We start from the raw sequence: 25,819 nt of genomic DNA, 5'->3' as shown, positions 1-25,819 counted from the left end.
TTGGATCCGTCCTGCTCTCTGAGCCTTAGCTTCGGCACTGGATCCAAGGGGTGGGTGTAGGCTCTGAGTTTTTTGGAGCAGAGCCTTCCAATCAGAATCTCGGTGCCTGGAGGTTTGGCTCCGACTCCCCCATTGATCCAGAGGGTGGTGGACCCATCTGTAGCCTCTTCTCAGATGGTTTGCTCTTCTTCTTCTTTTGATGTGGTGGAGAGGCATCTCTTGATCCCGTTGATACTCTTGACAATCTCGTCTTCGGAGTCTGTACTGGCACCCTCTGTTTCTAGTATGGATTCCGCCATCCTGCTACCTCAGGGACAGCCTGCCACCTCTTTGCACCAGGGTGCTCCCCCACAGGAGCAGCCACAAGTTTTCGAGTCCTCCCCAGAAACTTGCCCTGAGGAGGTGCCTCAAAAACATATGTGCAAAAGGAGGCACATTGACTCCCCGCCAGAGTCCTTCACGGAGGGCACCAGTTTGGAGGAAGGGAGGGTTCCCCCCATTCACCCCCCCATGTCTCCTTCAGAGACATCATGGAGATCCTTTGTCAGCAATGGGGGGTTGTCTGCCCAGAAACCCAACTTAGACGAATCAGTGTTCCTGGAGGTGTTTGTCACAGGACCCTCTACATCCTGGGTGTCCCCTACCACACATCCACTAGTGGATCTAATTACATTTCGGGCATGGAAGGAGCCAGACATGGTGGAGCCGATCCCCAAATGCCCTGACAAGGTATTGAGCCCTCCCTCAGGTAGGATCTACTGGACCAAGGGATCCCCATAGATGCCATGGTAGTGGTAGCTGCCAGTAAGAAGGAGCTCGTACAGGAGAGCTCCATGGTCCATCCGCCAGATGAAGAGTCCAGGACGATGGATTGCTTTGGGTAGCACGTGTATGCTTCATCCACATTTTCGGTCCATGCGCTAAACTATATGGCACACTTAATTAGACTCCAGTGAGACCTAGTCAAGGAGATCGCTGAGTCTACCCCAGGGTCCATGATGGCGGAGGAGAAGAAGGTTTTCTCTTCTTGCATGACCACCCTCACATTGATTGCTAACACCTCTATGTGGCTTCTTTCTCATGCTACTGTGGGTGTCTCTAGAGCTGCCGGGACAGATGCTGCCATCAGGTGTCATGCCTGGGTCTGGCTCTGTGCCTTCTCAGAACACTTTAAGGGGTCTTTTACTAAAGCCCCGTATGATGGTTCCATCCTCTTTGGAAAGTCAGTATACAACACTCTTGTCCAGAGCGAGAAGGACAGGAAGACTCTGTCTGCTGTTGGGATCCTCTTCTCCACCCCCCCCAATGAACCTTTTCAAGGAGTCAGCAGAAGGCAAAGAAGATGTGGTTCCGAAAGTCTCAGAGCTACTCCCAGGATGCACAAGGACTCATTCTCCTATAGGCGGAGGGGGATTCAATAGATGTTGCCCCAAGGCAGAGGGGGTCTGAGAAATCAGGGGTCTCAAGAGCCTTTCTTGGACAGACCCACTCAGCAGGCATGCAGGGTTGCCCCGGCTGCTCAGCTCTGGAGACATTCAGGGGACACCTCTCGCTACACCCAACAGCCTAGGAGTCTATCACAGATGATCGTTGGGTGTTGCAAATCATATCCAGAGGCTATTCAATCCTCTTCCTTCATCCACCACTCCCACCCAAACACCTCCCGGACGTTTCACCCATGCAAAGGGAGGAGGCAGCACTGGAAATAGCAAATCTGCTGCTAAAGCAAGTTATCCAGCCTGTCCCCCTAAGCCAGTCTGGATTAGGCATCTATTCCAGATTCTTTTTAGTGCCAAAGAAAATGGGAGACTTAAGACCCAGTCTGGATCTTTCCACCTTAAATCTGTCAGTTGCCAAGACAAAATTCTAGATGGTCACTAAAATCTATCCTGCCCTTTCTTCAGGAGAATGACTGGAAGTGTTCGGTCAACCTCCAGGACATGTACTACCATATCAAGATGGACAGACACTCTTCCTCCACTTCTGGCTGGGAGCCAGTCATTATTAGTTCAGAGCCATCCCCTTTGGTCTCACCACAACCCCCAGGGTGTTCACCAAAGTGATGGCAGTGGTAGCGGCTCACCTGCATCTGCAGGGCTTCTAGGTCTTCCCTTGCCTGGGCGATTGGCTCATTTCTGCCCCTTCCAGGCATCTACTCTGCCAAGCAAGTGATTCTCTTCTTCAAATAGCCCATCAATTGGGCATAACCATCAATCTCAACAAATCCCTACTGACTCCATTTCAGGTTCTGGATTTTATTGGAGCTCGGTTGGACATAAATCAGACGAAGGTTTTTCTAACCTCAGACGGAATTCAGTCCTTCAGATATCATGTCGTGTGTATCCTTCAAGCCCAGTTGCCGATGGCAGAATTGGTCTTATGGGCATTGAGGTCTATGGCGGCCACCATCACCCTCGTGCCTATGGCTCGATTGCACATAAGGGTACTGCAATGGAATTTGGAGGTTCAGTGGTCATTGCTAGATCTTCCATTGTCTAATCCGATTTGCATATCTTGAGCATGCAAGGATTCTGTTCTATGGTGGATTCATTCACCGAATCTTTTTCAGGGTCGTCCCTTTATTCTGCCACCCCCCCCTTGGCCACAGTGACCATGGACACCTCCCTACTCGGGTGGGGGGGTATTGTTTGGGAAGGACAGTCCAAAGCATGTGGCCCCCCCACGAGACTCAATTACATATCAATGCCCTGGAGATGAGGGCGGTGTTCCTAGTGTTGCAAGCTCTCCGTGCCCATCTTCCTCTCGGGACAATTGCCATCCAGACAGACAACATGTCGGTGGTCTGGTACATCAACAAACAGAGGGGAGCCAGGTCTTACCCCTTGTGTGGTGAGACCATGACAGTGTGGGAGTGGGCGATCTCCACTGGCCGTTTTCTGGTCACAATGCACATTCTGGGGAGGTCCAACATTCTAGCAGACAGGCTCAGCAGGTCTATCCTGATGCCTTATGAGTGGTCTCTGAATCCTTCAGTAGTGAACCAGATCTTTCGAAAGTGGGGTCAGCCTTGCTGCGATCTCTTCGTCTCTCCTTCCAACACGAAGTGCAGCAAGTTTTTCACCCTGAACCCCCACAGGGGGAAGCCCCCAGAGATCCTATAATTCAAGCTTGGCCCTCCAGTCTTCTGTATGCATACCCTCCACTACCTCTGATTCCGAAATTCCTTCAGAAAGCTCACAGGCTGGGGAGCTTAGTTATCCTCATTGCTCCATTCTGTCCATGCCAAGTCTGGTTCCCCTCACTATGGTCTCACGCAGTGTGTCCTCCATGGACATTAGATGTGGTTCTGGACCTCATCTCTCATCCTTTAGGGATACCTCATCCAGACCTGGACAGTCTGAAGCTTACTGCTTCACTGCTCTGGTTCCTATGACAGTCAGGACTCCCGGGCTGTCCTCACCAGTCAAGGAAATATTAGTTGCAGCTCATAAGGCTTCCACTAGGAAGCAAGTGGAAGCATTTTGCTATCTGAGCCTTTCAATGGGATCTATATCCTTTTACTGCTCCAATCCTGGTGATTCTCAAATTTTTGGCAAGCATTTTTCACCAAGGCGCCAGTTCTTCTACAGCCAAGGTCCAACTGGCAGCCATATCTAATTTTCATGTAGGAGACAACATGGCCTCTCTTGCTTCTTCTGAGCTTTGCAAGGCATTTTTAAAGGGCACCTTCTTGCTTCAGCCATCAATTAAGGACCCAATGCCTCCTTGGGATCTTACAGTGGTTCTGCAAGCACTTGTCTCTTCTCCATTCGAACTGGCAGCTTCAGCAGATTTACAGTTTTTGTTTTGGAAAATGGCTTTCCTGATTGCCATTACATCAGCGAAAAGGATTTTGGAACTTCAGTCAATCAAACTTCCATATATGATCTTTCATAAAGACAGGGTGTCTTTACATACTAATCCCTCCTTCCCCAGGTGGCTTCAGAATCGAACATTGACCAAGTTATTAATCTTCCCGTTTTCTTTCCTAATTTTCAAACCAAGGGGGAATACAAATTGCATTTATTAGATGTTCATTAACAATTATGTTTTTATTTGCATAGAACTAAGTCTTTCCATAAGTCTGATCAACTCTTTGTTTCTTATTCTAAGCCCTTTTTAGGGAAACCTGTAGTGAAAGTTACCATTGCTTATTGGATTTCCCAATGTATTATCCTAGCATATTCAACTAGAGATTTGCCCCCGTAAGGACATGTTAAAGCACATTCGACTAGATCTATGGCTACTTCAACTGCCTTCTAGTCCAGAGTTTTGCTGGATGATGTTTGCACTGCAGCTACTTGGGCATCTTCGCATACTTTCATTTCACACTATAATTTGGACATTCTGTCCAGGAACAGGGCATCCTTTGGCTCTGCTGTGCTCCAGAATATCCTTCCATGAGGGCCTCCCAGATGAGTTGGTAGCTGGGGACTCTGTCCCACAGGATGAAGGACAAATGAAGACAACTTAAGATAAAGAATGTATGTACTCACCATAACTTTACACCTGAGTTGTTGCTCTTCATTTGTCTTCAACCATCCCTCCCTTCTTCCCCCTGCCTTTTTAGGTGGCTGCGTGGTGGTCTGGATAGGAGAGGTATGGTCACCATCTGAGCATTAATTTGTTATTTTCTTTATATCTGGAAGCCTATGGTTGTGAAGTAAGACTTTGGGTCAGATTGGGATGCTAGGGTTAGCAGCAAACTTGATCTAAAGGGAGGAGGAAGACAGGGGTATTATGGGTAGGGGAGGAGCTTGGCACTCAGATCAGATGCTGGAAATGTGGCTGAGTCAGATCCGAGTACCCACAGGTTGAAGACAAATGAAGAGCAACAACTCAGATGGAACATTATGGTGAGTACATAACATCTTTGTTTGGCCTTGGAAAGTGCATTAATGACCTGTTCCATAGTAATAGTTGGGGTGATTGTGTTATGTGGTATTTCCTTTAGAATATGGGAGAAGTAGGGGGGTATAAATTTGAGGTTAACTTGTCAGCCAAAAGGTTGGCACTGGCCACTAGTTCAGTGTGGCTGATGCCATTTACAATAAGTTCTGCACATTGTTGTGTATTTCTTCTGAGGCTACTGACATAGCTGCAGGAAGCTTTGTGATTGTCCTTTGCCTGAGAAGCAATTTTTTTCAAATTTAGCATTTGAAGTATTAATCCCCCCCCCCCCTTAGCTGCCTGTTTAGATTGGTCAAGGGGGCCTTTAGTATGTTTGCCTTTGTTCCTTCTATGCTTGGCCAAGACTTTTTTCACTTTGTTGCATAAATGATTAATATTGTGATTCCACCAGGGTGGCTTGTCTTTTGAGTTTTTCTTATTCTTAATACAAGTGGGCACAACTCACTCTATACAGCTATCAATATGGCTGTACAGAGATTTTGTAAATAGCTCAGTGTATTTTCTAATGTTTACTGGGCTTGGGGGTGCTTGGAATTTAACCAAGGTGTTGCTTAGTAGAGAGATGTTAGCCTTGGAACAGTTCTTAAATGTTTTTGGTTTTGCTGAATCCCCAGATTGATTTTTTATTTCAAGTAATACTGCCTTATGGTCAGATCTGAAGAGAAAAGCTATTACATTGGATAAGGAACATTGGCCTCCTGTGTTCAGTACAAGGTCAAGGATGTTTGTACCACTGATAGGAGAATGGATGAACTGTTCTGGGATGCTGGTATTAAAGTTTAGGAATTGCTGGGCTTGTGCATTAGAAGTGGTGTAGGATTCCCAATCTGTAGAGGGGTAGTTGAGATCCCCCATGAATATCATATTGGGTTGAACAGTGAGGGGTTCTAGTACATTGAGATACATAGTATGGGTTTCCTGGGACATGGATGGGGACATATAGGTTGCAAAGACAGGGTACAACTCCCTGTTTATGGTTAGTTGCACTTGTATGAGTTCCAGTGGTCATGCACTTTAACTAGTCTGGATGTGAGCTTAGTCTTAATATAGACTGACAGTCCTCCACCTTTAATTCTCTCCTGTGCAGTAGCTGGTCTAAAAGTGTGAAAGGCATTGTAACCATGTATTGCTGGGGTACTCTCAGCGACTTTAAACCATGTCTCCATTACTACACAGATGTCTGCACTCTCCAGGGAGAGGAAGGCTTGCAGAGAGTAGAGTTTCTTGTTAAGACTTCTAGCATTGAGCAGTACCACCTTCAGATATTCCTTCATAGGTTCAGTTAAGTACATAGGTTTATCAGTGTGGCATTGCTTAAAAAAGGCACTATGTGAGTGGAAAAGATCTTTGCCAGTATCCATAATCCTAGAGAGGATAATTGCAGACCATCCCTGGCAAAGCAGCTTGGTCTGTCAGCCATGTCTTCCCAGGCCTTCAAATATTGTACCCCCCTGGATTGACACCAGAAGCTAAGCCAAGTGTTAAAATCAATCATTTTCTGTTGGTAATATGGCATCATCCTTGGAGAAGGTAGTGTGTTGCTTATTGCTAGGCTGATACTCAACTGAGATACATAATTACTGAGCTTGATCATGTCTCACTTCATGTAGTCAGTGGAGATATGTCTCAGGTTAACACCCACATGGACTATGACAGAGTCCTGCTGGTACCTCTAGTTCAATGACCTGAGTGCTGTGTGCTCATTTCTCTTAAAGGATTACCAGTGGAGGCATTGGATACAGTGTTTCTATGTGTAGTGTGCTATCTGATGACAGCCATGTGTAAAGACTTTTCTAAGGCTATTGAAAGAGGGTTTGTTATGACCAGTGAATTACTTAGGCGGAATTCAAGTAGACATTTCATACTCCATGGCCAAACCTTCCTGTTATTCTAGCTGTAGTTTGGCTACCAGCATTAGCATTCCAATCACCTACCAATGATAAATGCAACATTTTATTTTCATGTTATTTCGCAAAAGTTGCTGCAAATCATCATAAACCTGGTCGAATTTGTCTTCTATTGCACATGCATTTGGAGCATAAACTTGTGTTACTGTATGTTGAATTGCTTAGTTTGTAGTCTGTCTGAGACCATTCCATCATTTCTGAGTTGATACTGAGCACTGATTTTGACACCATTTTAACTAACTATAAGGGCTACTGCATTTTGTATGCAAGATTCTTGACAACAGTAGAAAATCTGATGATTGTCTTATGTAAAATGACCCATTCTAGTACACTGTAGTTGAGTAACTCCCAAGAAGTTAATGTTTATTTTGTTATTTTATCTTTAACAATTGGGTAATACTTTTTACATTCCAAGTTTTGATGGTGTTTAGTTCTTTCCAGTATTAGACTTTCCTTTCATATCTGAACACCTCAGCAGATGGACATTTTTCAAGCTACATTCGATCCATGTCATAAACTACTAGTACTTGTCCTTTACTCTTCCCCAGTAGTATGTCATCTTCCAGTGTCATTTCAACATTTCAACATGTTTCTAGTTGCTTTTGTCAACAGAATTTTCTTGGCAAAACTCCCAGAGTGGCTTGCCATTACCTTCTCCAGTGGACTATCATTTGTCTGTTCTCTCATCCATGTCCTGTCCATCTTGAGTGACCGAGCTTGTAATAGCTCATAGCTTCACTTAGATACATAAGCCCTTTTAACATGACAAGGTAATGGTCTAGAAAGGATTATGTTATCAGTTACCCCAGTCTTTATCCTCTCCCCTTAACTCTACTCCTTCCATTTGTACTCTGACATTAAACATGTCTTCGGCCTTGCTCTCCATAACTATTTGAAATTTTGGGACCCACAATGAATGCCAAAGAAGTGGATGTACATATACGAAGCCCAAGATGGCCATTTCACAAAATATTCCCTTTTCTCCACTGTATGGCAATCTTGCTCTTGGTATATATATGTTTGAGGGAGTGGGGCGCTTCCCATCTTAGGCATGTAATTGTTGCCGTCTCATTTGAATGTTTTAGTTACAGGTTCATTGTGCAGTGAAAATAACTTTGAAATTATAACCCCTTAATAAAAACAATCCATTTTATTCCTTTAAATCATTGTTCCCTTTTTGCTACACCCTCCTAAATCTTTTTTGAGTGCAGTTCTGTATAACATAATACAAAACTTGAAGATATAAACATATAAATTAACATCTACAAATGAATAGCAACCTGTTAGAAAAAATTGGTCCCACAATACAATGAAAATGTCCCCCATGTTGTGCTCCTGTTATCCTTTGGTCCTCTTTGGCCTGTAGACGAGTTATGTATATAGCTGTTTGTCATGCAAAATAAGAGTCAGTAAAGTGGCCTGCCTACAAATACACAGCAGGCTCATATTAAAGTGGCCAGACTGTGTCCATGTTATCTTCCTATATGTCGAGGAATTCCATGGAAATAAAACAAAAGTGGAATTTAAAACACTTTTGGTTATGATGTTCCTACCATTCTTGGGTCTAGTGTTAAATTGTATTCCCTAATTTGCCTCCCAACCCCCTTGATCCATCCTGTAGGGTCATGTTGTCTACTCCATACATTTGCTCTTTTTAATTTCAGTAATGTAGTTTTTATTGTTGACAGATCTCCCCCAGACTGTTTTTTTTCCTTTCTGTCTTTCTTCCCCTCACCTGTTACCTCTGTTATAAATCACTCCTCCTGTTCCCTTTTTATAATACCAGCTCTGTACTTAGTGGGTTCATTCTTTATCTTTACCTCCTATTCTTGTTAGTTCTTTCCTCCATCCACTTTGTGCTGTGCTGTTTTTGGTCTGTACCCCCCCCCCATGTTTACCGTTATAATTTTTTGTATAATTTCTCACATTCATTTGGTCCGGTTTAGGCCCAAAAATGATCCTTGGAGTAGCTCATCTATCAAACTGAATATTATACAGTAATAATAATAATAATAATAATAATAATAAAATCAGGAGAATACCTTTGACTTCTAACACATTTACAGTATGCAGTCCTTTACCATGTCAGAGTGCAGACATGAGGCATCCCATAACCTGCCATCCTTCCATTCCATTTCAGGATTATCTCACCTTATAAATTCTTTCTGTAGCTCATTGCATATCTCTGGGTGTTTAGAAGCCAAGGGGATTTTGTTCACAATGAACTATTTTAGCTCTTCATCCTAGAATTCATAAACCACAGCTTCAGTCTTTTGGTAAGGCTGCATTTGTGTCCATCTTAAGTCTTAATGATTCAGTATTTAAACAGTCTTTTGACCTTGTGTTTGACCAGTGACCTCCCTTAGGCTTACATCCTCTTCTTGGTGGGACAAGCATGCCTGCAAGCCTTGTGTCCCATCCTTGTGTGCAATCTGCCTTTTGCAGAGTGGCAGTCAGCTTCCCTAGTGTTTGTCCAATCAAATGTCCCCATTTTTCTTCTATCTGGAATCTGCAGATGATTCCTGTTCCTCTCCACTCACTTTAACCTTTTCTTCCTTCTGAAGAATAATTAACTTAATTTTGTTTCAGCACAAGTGAACTAAGTAAAATGTATCTACCCATCATGCACTGCTTATTCTACCCCTAGCCTTCAGCCTGTAGAAATGCGAGCTAAGTAAAATGTATCTACCCATTATGCACTCCTTATTCTATCCCTAGCCTTCAGCCTGTAGAAATGCAAGCTAAGTAAAATGTATCTACCCATCATGCACTGCTTATTCTGCCCCTAGCCGTCAGTGTGTAGAAATGTGAGCTAAGTGAAATTTATCTACCCATCATTCACTCCTTATTCTGTCCCTAGCCTTCAGCCTGTAGAAATGTGACGTGACATGTACTGTGCTCTCCTGAATAAATTTCTTTTGTGACATACAGAATAAAGAACTCATTCACCTGAACCAAAAAAGAGTTACATTAGATGCAGACATATGCTTCATCTTGCCCTGTATGTAGACAGGTGTTTCATCTTGCTCTGTAGCTTTACTAGCCTTGGTTTCACTTTATGCCCATAAATCAAAACTATTCTATTTATGCCTCCTGTTACGAGAAACTTCTACATGTGATACATTTATTTCATCAATGTGCAATTGATCAGAGTGGGAGTTGTAGACCAGGTCAAATTGAGATTCTGTTGAAGAACATATAATGTAATAAATTATATAACCAAACTGTGGGAGTGGGGAAGTTTCTTCTTACTGATGAGGCTGTGCAATTTTAGACTAAGTAGATTTCGAAATGCTGGGAGTCTACATATATGGGTGTGGGGATTGTTTTTTGATTTAGTGAAAAAGTCAGTATTGATTAAAATTTACTTTTTATTTCAAATATTAGAGCCGTGATCATAAACTATTTATGAAACTGTTATGCGACACTTGATAAATGCAGTAGTGTCAGGTTGTCAAGACATCCTTGCAATGAGGTACAATCCTGCAAAAGAAACAAAATCTGTGACAACTGCAAACTTTAGCACTACTAATTAACACTTAACTGCCATCCATACAGCCACCATATTTATTCCCTTAATGTGGCTAACATACAGGCATGAGATACCAGATCATTTTTAAAGAATCAAAAATATACATACTGTGATTTACTGTCCACTCCCCACCCCCCAAGTTCCAAATGGCTTTGTTTAACATGGTTGGAAACAGACATATAGTTTCCAAAGAACTTTCCTTGTTGGTAAGGCCTGTAGAGATGGTCTTTTCTTGTCAAAGTAAAACACCAAAATTATCATGTTCTACCTTCTCCTTTGATGGGGCAGTAACTATTAGTAAGATTCTTTCCCTTTTTTGTTAATTTTACACTTTCTATAAGTAACTAAACTATCTGTATGTCAGTTTTGATTTTGATTTCCTGTGTCAAAGAGAAACACATGGTGACTGAGGATCCTGGTTGAGCATCAGCAGCTTTGAAACCCAGAATGCCCTATATAATATTGCTAAAATAGTACCAGAAATAGTAAGGTTCTGTTCAATGATCCACGTACCTCGCCAGTTGTACCACAAATGACCTTGAAGACTTTTAAATCTGTGGGACAGCTCTAGTCTGTTCCTTGAGATTCTTGCAACATCTATATATCTAGAATCCTTTTAGTGACAAATGCAGCCATACTGCCTTTCAGTGTCTTTCATCTTGGCAATTAACTAATGGTAACAGTCAGTGGATGGGTTTCCTGTAGGGAGAAATATGCTTCCCGTAGTGAGATTCTTTCTTTCTCAAATTCGGCTCAGTGGACAGCCACTGCTGACCGTGGAGTTTAGTGAAAGTATGTAAGGGATAATCTGAGGCTTCTGTACTAGCCATCTTTCGCCTCACCCAAGTCTGGTCTTAAGTGGTAAAAATCCAAAATATATGCATAACAGTATGAGAAATCTGAAAAAGAAACAAACGAACACAAAAAATGAAGGTGTTGTCAAATTGAAATGTTTAGTTTCTTTTGTTTTTCTATGATAAACTCTTATGGGTTCACTGTCAGAGCTTTTCAACACACATACTGTTTCAGTGTATATAAAATCCTCATAAATAACACCTCACCATGCAAAATGCTCTAGTTACAAAGATGCTGGTGTTAGGCTTAACAGCTGTTAAACAGGTAATTATGCAGTGTATGAATGTTGTTCTGAGGGTAAATACAAACTAAATACACACTTATTAGAATGCATCATTTCTTATTTGTCCCTCAAGATGCTCTTTGTTGTTGCTTTGATATATAGATAGATCTGTTATTGCATACCTAAATGGAGGTGTGGTGTGGCAGTTTTCTGTTATTTCAGACTAGTGGTATAGCTTCAGAAGGGGTAATAATATGTGTGTTAAACACAACTAATATAAGTAGAAAGGTGTAGTGACTAGCAATGTTACTCTCAGATACCTATCAGGTTTAGGGAGTAGTTCCAGAATTTTAATCTGCAAGGCTTGACAAGAGGGTAAAGTACAGGAAAAGCTGTAGAATTCCTAAATGCATAAAACACCACTTAATGGTGTCTCTGATTAGATGATCATATTTAAGTTAATTGAACGAGCTGGTGGACAGATCCAAAAGGAACTATTTTAGACTCTGCTTGGAAGCATAAATATAGAATAAAATAATACAATATGTTATGCTGATGTACACTGGTGTGATTACATGTTATTTGCAGAGATAAACTTAACGTCCATAAAAGTAGAAAGATGTTGAACAGTTTTCATGGTACATTACATGCATTAAAATAGTTATGCTATATTGGAAATGGGTCATTTGCATCATCATCCATATTTACAATATTTGCAATATTTATAACATATGTTAGAAAGTCAAGGAAATGTAAAATAACCAGAAAAAGTCGCAGAACGATATCAATAAAGGCAGTCTTCCTAGACAATGGTACAACCAATAATTCCTAGTCCAAGTTCCAAAAGTATTTGGTAACCTTTATTTGGTATAAAAACAACAAGATTTAGCGCTTTCGTCTCCACACCGGAGACCTCTTCAGAATCCATTTGTGAATGCTTCCCCCACTACATTTATTTGGAAGCCAATTCAAACCAATTAAACAATAAAGCAATGAAACAATCATTTGCAAAATCGTAATCTAGTAGGCTGGCCTTATAAAGTTAGGTAACAAATGTACAAATCCCCTCGAAAAAAAATTTTATTAAAAGTAAAATATTTTTTTAAATCTAATGTATAATGAAGGTTATATATATAAATATAAATACTGTATAATAAATTATATAAAATTGTTATAAAAGTGTACTGTTAAACTTTCCACAGTAAAAAGGTATCAAAACAATAAAAAACAATGTATTCTGTCTTGATTAATATAGATTAGATTATATAATAGGTAGTAATGGGACACCCTTACATATAAATAGTCATATTATCACATCAACATATAATGATTTTTACTCATAACCCTCATGCAAACAAATTTCTCACAGAAGAGAAGAGTGGGACAATTATGGTAGACAAGCAGAGAATCACCATTTTGGTGAAGATTTAGGGGAATACAATAATTCTATATATAACAGAAATGAAAATATCCCTTTAAAACAGGAAGGACCCAGGAGCTCCGAGAGGATAAAGAACAGAGCTCAACAACAGTCATATGCTGAAGTGACTGGGAATTACCATCACAACCCCAGCAAAAGGAGAGTACATATGTAGAAGAGTTTGGTATAGAAACCCCGAAGATGGGGGGATCTTTCACAGAGAATATTCACATAGATAGGGAGACCCTTACTATTGTACACTCATCAGACAATTTCAATATTTTTAACTATACTGATATCAAAGTTAATGAAACACATTTCAAATTATTTACTAAAGGATTTACTTTTGTACCTTACAAGGAACCTAGTATTGACAATATTTTACTAGATATAAAATTGTTCACAAGATAACTCAATCTTATGAATATCTTCAAAGATGAAGAACAGATCTGTAGACAAGAAGTCTTAAAAAGACAAAGTGTATACAATCCCCCTTTACACCAAGATATTATGAATTTTGAAAATGTTCTTTTTAAAAGAGTTAGAAGTAATTATTACCAGAATAGGGGTCGACAAGATAGTAATTTATCCAATGACGAATTAAAGCTTATGTGTGAACTTAGACGTAACGACAGAATACGGGTGATGAAACCGGACAAAGGTGGGGGAGTGGTCCTTATGGACAAATGGGATTATACTAAAAAAATGTTAGAAATATTAAATAATAATGATGGTTAAACTCTAGTCTCTAGGAATGAAATCAACATTTCCTACCGGAAAATTTACTGTATTATAGAAGACAACTTACTTCAGGGTCTTATTGATTCAGACCTATACAATTTTTTGAAAGTTAATAAACCAGTCATCCCTGCTATCTTTGGTATTCCTAAGACACACAAATGTATACAGGACCCCCCAATGAGATCTATTGTTTCATCTCAGGGCTCTAAAACATAACCTTTAGCTATATACATTGATACGAAGTTAAAGAGATACCACACAAAATATCGGCATATTTTAATAGACTCCTGGTATTTTTTGAAAAAAAATTAGTGAGGATCCTTACAATGACAGAATAATATTCATCACTATTGATGTTAAGGATTCATTTTCTATCATTCCTCACTCGACAGGCATGGATTGGTTAGAAAAAATGTTGATAGAGATGAAATTATTGAATCCAGCTGATTTTAAATTAGTGTTAGAGAACATGGAATTAGTGTTAAAGAATAATTACATATTTTTCCAAGGAGACTATTACCACCAAAAAGAGGGAGTTGCAATGGGGGCAGCATGTGCCCCCACATATGCAAATATTATCATGTTATACTGGGAAAAGCATTATATATTTGAATCAGAATTTTCCAGATTTATCAAGAGTTATTATCGTTTTCTGGACGATATATTTATATTATGGGAGGGTCCAGTGTTACTTATTGATAAATTTATGGAATTCATCAACAATAGTACTACTTTTCTCTGTTTTACACATGAAATACATGTACATGAAATTCATTACTTAGATGTAAAATTACAAAAGGATTGTGTAGCAAAAAGATACAAATCCACTATTTACAGAAAAGAACACTACTCCAATTCATATTTACACTTTGATAGTGATCACCCAATCCAGTTGAAAAAGAACATGGTAAAGGGGCAGATGATCCGAGTTGCTAGGATGACATCAGATAAGGACGATTTTATTAGAGAAATAGACATCGTACAAAATATGTTTCATCAGAGAGGGTATCCTAATGAATTAACACAGATTATAAAAGAATTGGTAATTGAAAGACGGGGTACTATGTATATACCTTTATTAAACCAAGAGTACAACACACAAGTGATTCAAACTAATATGACAAATATAGACAACAAAAAAGATAAGGTAGGAACATCACCATATCGGACTTGAACATATTATAAGGGTATGGAATGGCTTAGAAAATGTATAAACGAAACATGGGAAATGTTTAAATCCATGCCCAATAGAGTCACGGTTTTTCAGAATGTATTGACTTACAGTTACAGGAGAAACGAAAATTTGAAAAATATTTTAGAAAAGAAAAAAAAATTAAGAAAATGGAAAATCAGTTTACAGCAACAACAGTAATAACTACAATAATAGCAAAAGGGGTACCTTTAGGTGTGGTAGGTGCCCACAATGCCCTTTCATTGCAGGAGAAAAAGAACTTAAAGTCCCTAGTTTGAGGACAACATTAAGGGCAAGAAAATATAGTAGTTGTTACACAAAAGGAGATGTATACTTAGCATATTGTAAATCTTGTTGGGGTTATTATGTAGGCAAAACGGAAAGACATTTAAGGAAGAGAATCTACGAACATATTAGGGACATTAATCGTAAAAATGAAAACAATGCCCTGTATAGACACTCACTTATATGTCAAGATGCTAATTTCAAATTTTGGGTCCTGGAGGAGGTGGAACTTGTTGAGAGAGGGGGAGACTGGGAGACAAAATTAGAATACAGAGAAATGATTTGGCAGTTACAATTGGATGCTTGTAGTGGTAAGGGCTTAAATGATCATATTTCAATTACACCAGCCCTTAAAATATTATCCCAAGACCCCAAAAGACACAAAACATAATTTGATTCCTTTCCCTACATATTATATATATATATATATATATATATATATATATATATATATATATATATAAAATTATTCACTGATATACAATGCATCATTTTTTCATATATATTTTTTCTTAAATTATTGGTAACTACATGATATAATTTTATAAGTAACCACTATTTATTCATTTATTATTTATTTAACTATTTTATATGTAAGGGTGTCCCATTACTACCTATTATATAATCTAATCTATATTAATCAAGACAGAATACATTGTTTTTTATTGTTTTGATACCTTTTTACTGTGGAAAGTTTAACAGTACACTTTTATAACAATTTTATATAATTTATTATACAGTATTTATATTTATATATATAACCTTCATTATACATTAGATTTTAAAAAATATTTTACTTTTAATAAAATTTTTTTCGAGGGGATTTGTACATTTGTTACCTAACTTTATAAGGCCAGCCTACTAGATTACGATTTTGCAAATGATTGTTTTGTTTTATTGTTTAATTGGTTTGAATTGGCTTCCAAATAAATGTAGTGGGGGAAGCATTCACAAATGGATTCTGAAGAGGTCTCCGGTGTGGAGACGAAAGCGCTAAATCTTGTTGTTTTTATACCAAATAAAGGTTACCAAATACTTTTGGAACTTGGACTCGGAATTATTGGTTGGTACCATTGCCTAGGAAGACTGCCTTTATTGATACCGTTCTATGTTAGAAAGTCAACCAGCAAGCTGTCATTAGACGAGTGATAAGGATTTGTCTGGCTATTTGCAATATGTATAATGCATGGTAGAAAGTCAACCAGCAAGCTGTCATTAGACGAATAATAAGGATTTGTCTGGCTATTTGCAATATGTATAATGCATGCTAGAAAGTCAACCAGTGAGCTGTCATTAGATAAGTAATAAAGGTTTTCTTGGCTTTGTGTTGTTAGTTGTTTCCTGTAGTCTAGTATTTAACTCCCTCTTCATTTGCTTACTGTGTGACTTTAAGGAAGTTACTTAACCAGACAATGCTCTGGGGTAGTTTGAAAATTGGGCTTGGCTTCTCAATGGTCTCCTGGATTGCATACCTAATAACTATCTGTGAAATATATAGCTTTTACTATGAATTTTAGGTTATTGCATATTATCTGAAGCAGGTACAAACTGTTCTTACTACAAGAGGCAAGATTTATCATATCTGTCTGTGCTATGCTGATACCATGGTGATTTTTTTTTTCTTTCCTAACAGAAAAAATTTCACAAGACTTCCACCATGATGCCTTCAGTGACTACCACTCCCCACAGTGAACACCTATTTGCAAGTCGCAGACCTCAGGAATTCTGGCAGCCACAGGCATGTACCTTCACTACATCTACTACCTGCCATATCAGCCACCGAGCAAATAATTTCAAAAGACATCCCAAACAGAGGAAATTAATCCGGCCATCACCTCCTCCACCTCCAAACACCCCCTGTCCTATAGACTTAATAGACTTTGTTGACATCCCCCCACGGAGATCTTTTTTGCAGTTGCTATTCAATGGGTGCATATTTTTTGGTATTGAATTCAGCTATGCCATGGAAACAGCCTATGTCACACCAGTGCTGTTACAGATGGGACTTCCAGATGAGCTCTACAGCATTGTATGGTTTATCAGCCCTATACTAGGTAAAATTACTGTTTTTCTTTAAATTTTAAAGCTTGATGTTTTGTAAAGAAAACTTGGAAACACAAAGAAGACTCAGACCTGGAAGAAGGGATAGAAATCAGATACTAAATGTAACTTTGTAATGAAATAATGTGCATATAATACTCATCATGAATTACATGAGATTCACATTCTAATATCAGTAAGCATATGAAATAGTATGGAAACCGACTAATAAAGTGGAGAATGACAAACATTCATTGCAAAGTCAAGTAGGTAAGACGGCCCACAGCTGCCATGGCTACAAAATGTTAGGTGGTGTGATTAGCATTGTATGATTTACCAGCTGGTCTCTGCAAGCAGTGCATGCAATCATTAAGGTAGCTCTGACAGCAATCATAGCTGTTTAAATGGCAGTCGCTGCTTGCAGGGAACCAATCAGCACCTCTTCTACAGTGCCAGTTGTGCCCCCCAACAGCCTGGACCCAAAGTGTTTGCCCTGCTGGAAGGGTACATGATAAGCAGCTTGCATGTCTATCCCTGCCTATAAGTCTGCAAGCCATGTGCAAGCCAGACTTGCAAGTCAAGGAATGATTGGCAACATTTACAGTGTATATTGTGCCTGCGTGTCTGTATGTCTGTCTGCTGTGTTTGAAAATGCATACATATGCATGCGTGAGTGTCAATGTATGTGTGTGTGTGGGGGGGGGGGGTGCAAAAAGCTATTTTGTAGATACACAATATGTCTATCAACCAGATAAAGACCATTTTTTTAGTACTGAACTCTGGAGGACTTTTTTTGCCAATTGACCTAGCTACATCTCTGCATACTATAACTTCTCCAGATGCTTCAGTCTCAGGGTTGTCTCTTCTTAGTTGGTCCCCCACCTCCACTACACTCACACAGTTTATGGAAGACAAAAATTTTAGTGAGCTGGATTTGGAAAATCCTTTCTTATTTTTGTTCTGCCACAATGGACCTTAACAAAAAAGTCTAACGTTGTCCTTTTCATTCTTCCTCAACATATGGGTTTGGATCCAGTCCTCGGATCCGACTCTACCACATATACCAGACTTCAGATCCAGCTCTGAAGCTCTGTCTTCTACCCATAATGCCTTACTCCATCCCCATTGCCTCAGATCTCATTTGCTGCCATCGCAAACAGATGCAGGTTCCACTCTCGAGTGATTATAAAGATTATATTGTGAGTTAATTTGTTTTTCAATTCTAAAAATTTCCTTTTTTCTTCTCTGTTGACTTCCCACCCTCCAGTTATACACTGGTCATCAGGAAAACCTTTTTCCTTTTTTTCCATACTATCTCTTTTGTTGGTATTTTCTCTTTACTTGTCCTTTTCTAGTGTATTTCTGCAGTGGATATAAAAAGTGTACACACCCCTGTTAAAATGCCAGGTTTTTGTGATATAAAAAATAAGACCACAATAAATCATTTCAAAACTTTTCCCACCTTTAATGTGACCTATAACCTGTACAGTTCAATTGAAAAACAAATCTGTTAGGGGAAAAATATGAAAAATAAAAAACATACAATAAGCTGGTTGCATAAGTGTGCACACCCTTAAACTAATACTTTGTTGAAGCACCTTTTGGTTTAAAGCATTTCAGTCTTCTTGGCTACACACCTGCCATCAATTAAAGAGACTCTGATTAACCCCAAATAAAGTTCAGCTGTCCTAGTAGGATTTTCCTGACATGTACTCAGTTGCCTGCTACAGCAAAAGCCATGGTTCGCAAAGAGCTTACAAAGCATCAAAGGGATCTCATTGAAAGGTATCAGTCAGGAGAAGGGTATGGAACACAGTGAATACAGTCATCAAAAAGTGGAGAAAATATGGGACAACAGTGACTTTGCAAAAACTGGATGACCCTCCAAAACTGATGAAAAGGCAAGACAAAAACTGGTTAGGGAGGCTGCCAAGAGACCTACAGCAACACTGAGGGAGCTGCATGAATTTCTGGCAAGTACTGGTTGTGTACTACATGTGACAACAATCTCCCACATTCTCCATATGACTGGACTATGGGGTAGAGTTGCAAGATGGAAACATTTTCTTACATAGAAAAACATCCAGGCCCAGCTAAAATTTGCAAAACAATATATCACGTCTCTCAAAAGAATGTGGGAAAATGTGTTATGGTCTGATGAGACCAAGGTTGAACTTTTTGCCCACATTTCCAAGAGGTATGCATGGCAGAAAAACAACACTTTGCATCACCAAAAGAACACCATTCCCACGGTGAAGCATGGTGGTGGCAGTATCATTCTTTGGGGTTGCTTTTCTTCAGCTGGAACTGGGGCTTTAGTCAAGGTGGAGGGAATTATGAACAGTTCCAAATACCAGTCTCTTTTGGCCCAAAACCTTCAGGCATCTGCTAGAACGCTGAAGATGAAGAGGAATTTTACCTTTCAGCATGACAGTGGCCCCAAGCATACATCCAAATCAACAAAAGAATGGCTTCAGCAGAAGAAAATTTAAGTTTTGAAATGGCCTAGCCAGAGCCCAGGCCTAAATCCAATAAAAAATCTGTGAGGTGCCAAGTCAAGATGTTCCATGCTGCTAGACTCCTACCCAAGAATACTGAATGCTGTAATTAAAACAAAAGGTGCTTCAACAAAGTATTAGTTTAAGGGTGTGCACACTTATGCAACCAGCTTATTGTACATTTTTTTTATTTTTCCCCTAACAGATTTGTTTGTTTTTCAATTGAATTGTACAGGTTATAGGTCACAATAAAGGTGGGAAAAGTTTTGAAATGATTTATTGTGGTCTCATTTTTTATATCACAAAAACCTGGCATTTTAACAGGGGTGTGTACACAACAATATATCCACTGTATATATTACCATTGCTGGTAATTTTTCTTTCCTTGTCTATTTCTTAAAAAAAAAAAGTTGATGTTTCCTTTTTTGCTATTGCTTCTGATGGTGTTTGTCTTTCTTTTTTTTTTTGCTGTAATTATGTCAGACAAACCATCAGGGTTTAAAAAATGCACTTCTTGTGGGCATAACATCTCAAATTCAGATGCCCACAAGGACTGTGTTTATTTCCTTGGAGCGGGGGCACTTGGACACACCTTGTAGAATCTGTTCTACATTTAATCCTGGGGCTATGGCAGATAGAAGAAACAAGCTAGCAGATAGAAGAAACAAACTAATTTTAAGGGGTCTTCTTCCCTCTTCTTCTTCACCAGGGGTTCAAACCCCCTCAAAATCTAGTAAGTCTGCTCCTTTGGAGCATAGCAAATGCTCTCCGTCAAAGTCCCCTAGGTCTTTGTCAGAGCCACCATTAAAATGAGAAAAATCTCAGATCTGACCTTGTTGGATCCGAAGACTCAACATATGGAGCCAAAGCATTTGGATCCTAAGGCTTTGGCTCCTACCATCATAACAATAAGTCCAGCAGCCCACACTTGGTGCCTAAGTCATTGGATCCAAAGCCTGGTACATGTTTTAGGAGTGCAACTCCAGAATATGTAATGAAACTAATTTCACCCACCTTGGCTGCTCAACTTCTTCAAACTCCAAAGAAGCATTCCAAGCCCCCATCCACCACTTCCTACAGGTTCCCCCAGACTTCCTCTAAATCCTCCAGAAGCTTGTCAGAAGCAGATGTGGATAGGATGGTGCAAAGGTTGCTCAGAGCTCAGATCCAGATAGGGATCTTACAAGCTCCATCCCCTATTAGATCTGAGAGTATGCCTGTCACATCTAAGACTATCATTTCTCCTTTTCTGATCCATCTAGTGGTTTTGGAGTCCCAGGATCCAAGATCCCTGAGAGATTCGGTGTCAGTTCTGAGGAACATTTCTTCCTCCACTCTGACCATTTCATTGACTGGTTCTGCACTGTTACCCTTGTATCAGAATGAGTCTCTGAGACAAAATGTCAGCATCAGATCCAAGGGGATAGATTCATCTCCAATTTTGTCGGATCCATCCAGCTTCTCGGAGCTTCGTCCTCGGACAGTGTGAATCCAATTCCACCGCCGAGGCGTGAATCCAGGGGTAGCCTAGATCTACCTTCTTCTGGAGTTTCAGCTCCAAGGGGGCGGTAGAAGCTTCTCCTCGGGCCTTTGGTTTTCGAGGTGGTGGAAAGGGCTTTTTGTCTCCAAAAAGAACTGCCTTCCATATTTTGGATCTTACCCCTTTTCTCTCATCAGTTCTGAACTCTGAGTTGATCAGTCCTATTCCGGAGTGGCAGCCAGTTCCAGTGAGTCTCCAAACAGTCCCAGTGGAGGAACTTCCCCTCTCTTCTGACACTTCTCCAGAACACCCCACAGAGGAGGTGCATCAAAGGAGAATTTGCAAAAGGAGACACATAGACTCTCCCATGGAGTCTCTCATGGAGAATGCTGATTTTGATGAAGGAGAGAAATCCACCAGGTCACCATTGGATGACATCTCCTTTGGAGATATTTTAGAGATCCTGAAACATAAGGGTAATTGGTCATCCCAAAATCCCTTGCCTGAAGAGACTGTGTTCTTGGAGGCTTTTGGTTCTGGCCCATCTATGTCTCGGGTAACCCCCTTGGCAGATTAACTTAATGATTTGGTTTCCTATCGAGCATGGAAGGAGCCAGATACTGTCAAGCCCATCCCCAAATTTTCAGACAAATTTTTGGCCCCACCTACACACAGACCCTACTGGTACAAAAGGGTCCCAGTTGATGCTATGGTGGTGGCAGCAGCCACTAAGAAAGAGCTAGCAGAGCAGAGTTCTTCTGTCTATCTGCCTAACAGAGAGTCTAAAGCACTGGACAGATTTTGAAAGCAAGCATTTGCCTCAGCTACGCATGCTGTGATGTAAATAAATTACCTGGTGCACTTTATTAGACTTCAGAGAGATTTGACCAAAGAACTATCATATACTGTTTCAGAGTCCATGTCTGCTGAGGATTTCAAAAACTCTTTTATCTATATCAAATGCTTCAATGAGGTTAATCTCTCACACAGTTGAAGGTACCTCACAAGCAGCCGGTTCATAGGTTAGTACTAAGTTAACTACCATTGTGAGCCATTTTAAGCCTAACCAATTACTCCATGCAAGAATCAAACCCTGCACCGTGTGTCTGTAAGGTAAAAACCTTAACCATTATACCAACCTCCCACCTGGTTCATGCATCGCCATAAAGAGGCATGTCTGGATGGTGCTGTGCGACTTTGCTGAGCCTTTTAAGACATCTTTTATTAATGCCCCATTCGATGCACTTCTTTGTTTGGGCCATAGTTAAAAGATGTGCTTACCCACAGCGAACAAGATGGAAAGACCCTGTCTGCCATGGGGATCAAGTTTTCTACACCTCAACAAACCTTTTCTAGGAACCAGAGAGGTGGGCAGACCCTTTATTCTACCCAACCCAATAGCCACAGTGACCACGAACACTTCTCAGCAAGGGTGGAGGGGTATTTCTTAGGAAGAACTGTCTAAGGCATGTGGTCCATCCAAGAGACCAAGTTGCATATCAGTATCCTAGAAATGAGAGCAGTCCTATTAGTGTTGTAGGCATTTCAAGATGCTCTTCCCTTGGGGACTATTGCAATTCAGACCGACAACATATCTGTAGTCTTGTACATCAACAAGCAAGGAGGAATTTGATCTTATCCCCTTTGCAGATAGGTCATGAGGGTTTGAGAATGGGAAATCTCATCAGACTGCTTTCTAATTGTAACTCACATTCTGGGAAAAACCAGCGTGCTGGTGGACAATCTAAGCAGATCCATTCTAATGCCTCATGAGTGGTCTCTTAATCAGTTGGTAGAGTAGATGATCTTCCAGCATTGCAGCCACCCTTGCTGTGACCTTTTTGCCACCCTCCCCAACAACAAGTGCAGTAAGTACTTCACTCTTACCCCATCATGGGAGTCACCAAGAGACACTCTGATACATGCTTGGCCCTCGGGGCTCCTTTATGCTTACCCTCCTATGCCCTTAATTTCCAAATTTCTACAGAAAGCAAGTCAGCTAAAGCATTCAGTAATCCTCATTTACCCCTTCTGGCCTCGGCAAGTATGGTTTCCCTTTCTACAGTCTCACCTTTATTATCCTCCATGGATGCTGGAACCTAGTCTAGATCTCCACTCTCACCCATCAGGGATTCAACCCCCCCAATATTCAGGTCCTCAAGCTAATTGCATGGTTATCCACTTCCAGTAATAGTTAAACAGTCAGGCTTTCTTCCCCTGTACATGACATTATTTTGGCTTCTCAAAAAGATTCTACAAAAAAAAAAGTTTACAAGAGCAAAAGTTTACAAGAGCAAATGGAAGAGTTTCTCCATTTGGGCATCAGTTAAGGAAATTGACCCTTTCTCTGCTCCAGTTTCTGCTATTCTTCTTTTTTTGACAACCCTTTTTAAAGAAGGAGCAAGTTTCTGTAAAATTAAACTTCATTTGGCAGCAGTTTCTAATTTCCACACAGGGAAGTAACCTTTTTTCCCTGGCTTCCTCTAGATTGTGGAAAGATTTTTTTGAAAGGCAGTTTTCTTCGGAGGCCTCCAAGGTCCACCTTGGGACCTAACAGCTGTACTTGAGGGTTATACACAAAAACCTTTTGAACCAGCAGGCAAATCTGATCTAAAATTTCTTTCATGGAAGACTGTTTTCTTAGTAGCTATAACTCTGGCAAAAAGAATATCTGAACTCTAGGCTTTTTTGTCTAAAACTTCTTACATTATTTTTCATAAAGATAGGGTTTCCTTAAGGACTAACCCTTCTTTTTTTACCTAAAGTGGCTTCTGAAAATAACATCAACCAATCCATTTACTTACCAGTTTTTCTTTCCAAAATTTCCAATAAAGGGGAGTACATGCTACATCGTCTCAATGCACACAGACAACTATGTTTTTACCTTCACAGGGCAAAGCAGTTTAGAAAATCAGACCAGCTTTTTGTGTCTTTCTCTCCAAATTACCTAGGTCATCCAGTTTCTATTACTGTATTATTACTATATATTTTATTATTAAGTAAATAGTGTGGGAAGAAATACCCAGGGAATTGTTATGGCTTGGCTTGTATAGGCCCCAGGGCTGATAGCCTAGTACCAACCTATGAACCTATGAACTCTAGCTAAATGGATTACAGACTACATCTCATGGATTTACTCGAAGTAAGATATGATATCACCAAAACCTCCTGAAGCTCATTCAGCCAGATCCACGATCACTTCATCTGCTTTTTGGTCCAGAACATAGTTGATGATATTTATGCTGCAGCTACATGGTCCAAGATTCATAACTTTCTTTTTCATTACAAATTGGATATAATTTTCAGAAACAGAGCCGCCATTGATTTGGCAGTATTTCAAAATATCCTTCCATGAGGGCCACCCAAGATCATTGTAGCTGGGGGCTCTGTCCCATACATTGAGGAATAATGAAAAGCACAACATCAGATTTAAAAGTTATGTACTTACCAGGACTAGGCATCTGTTTTGTCCATTTTCATTCTTCCTCAACTCCCCCTCCCGTCCACCATCCTTTTTCTTCTGGAAGGACCTATTGGAATGTGTTTGAACCTTCAGTTCCAGGTTTGAGCCCTGTCTTTTGTGTGTGTCTATACCTGTTTCTCTTTAACTATTGGGAAATAGAGCAGCAAACATAATCTGATGCAATGGGGATGGTGTACAGCATTATGGATAAAGGGAGGAGCTTCGAGAGCCGAATCTAAAGTCTGGTAAATGCGGCTGAGTCTTATCTGACGATCAGATCTGAAATCATACATTGATGAAGAATGAAAATGGATAACACAGATGCCTAGTTATGGTGAGTGCATAACTTTTTTTTAATTAGTTGACATGAAAGACACTCATTTCAAGTTATTGCAGCAAGATAATGCCATCCTTCAGATGAGATATTATAATGAGGTCCCATCTACATGAGTTTGTGTTAGCTGAGCTGTATCTGGAAGATCCCACAGTACATCAAAAAGAGAAGGTTAAGTTCCCAATGCGCTAGTCAAATTTTCTGTAGTCAAGTTGAATATCACATTGAGCTCCCATAAAAAGAGGCTGCTGGAGTAATGGGACTAACCCAGTCAACAAAGGGTAAGTAAATAAAACTAAAATATCTTTTTAACTTTTAAGGATTTTTGTCACTTGATTTGTGTGTGTTGCCAATTGTTTGTCAGCACATTTTGTAAGATGCTGTTTTGGTAGGAGTAATGTAATATTTAAAGACTGTAGGAACAGTATTTTCTTTATTTTAGATACTCTCTGGGAGGAGTAGACTGCATTAATTTTATGAAAGCACAAATAAGCAACTTGACTGGTATTCAACAGCAGGAGTTGTTAATTGAAAGGGGACATAGTGTGTATGCTCCAAATCTAGCCATGAGAAAGTAGCCAAGATCTATAATAGTAAAGGTGTGATCCTACTGTATACAGCTGTCTTCAGAATTTTTTTTCCTGAAGGATTAAATTCATTTTTAGATGCAGAACAGGCTAAGGAGGAAATACAAAAGTTTGTACAACAAAAAGTGAGCTGTCAAGCAGAGTGGGACTGTGCTTCTTATTATTTTGAAAATAAAGCTCATAGAGAGACTATGCCTGTGAAACGTATTCAAATGTTCCAAAAGAATATGCTTGAGAGACAGAGAAAAGTGCAGGAGTTGACTAGAAGAACCAAGAGTAAGTTGGAAATGAACCACAGACTGGAGTTAGGAAGTGGAGATCAACAGGAAGAAAAACAGCAACTCAGAAATT

The 25,819-nt window shown here is 39.9% G+C and overlaps 1 protein-coding gene across 4 annotated transcripts in view; it reads left to right on the top strand.

The window, feature by feature from the left end:
• Positions 1–25,819, top strand: part of SLC45A1 (solute carrier family 45 member 1) — an 834,426-nt gene that overhangs the window by 94,171 nt on the left and 714,436 nt on the right. For all 4 annotated transcript variants that reach the window (XM_044063063.1, XM_044063066.1, XM_044063065.1 and 1 more), the window contains exon 2: positions 16,700–17,120. In XM_044063063.1, the coding sequence (XP_043918998.1) occupies positions 16,724–17,120 (397 nt within the window). In that variant the 5' untranslated portion in view covers positions 16,700–16,723. The remainder of the gene's footprint in view (positions 1–16,699; positions 17,121–25,819) is intronic.

Source organism: Protopterus annectens, chromosome 2.part1 (genome assembly GCF_019279795.1).
Source record: "Protopterus annectens isolate FY-2018-M chromosome 2.part1, PAN1.0, whole genome shotgun sequence".
Lineage (NCBI taxonomy): Eukaryota > Metazoa > Chordata > Ceratodontiformes > Protopteridae > Protopterus > Protopterus annectens.
This window is presented reverse-complemented; position numbering and strand designations above follow the sequence as displayed.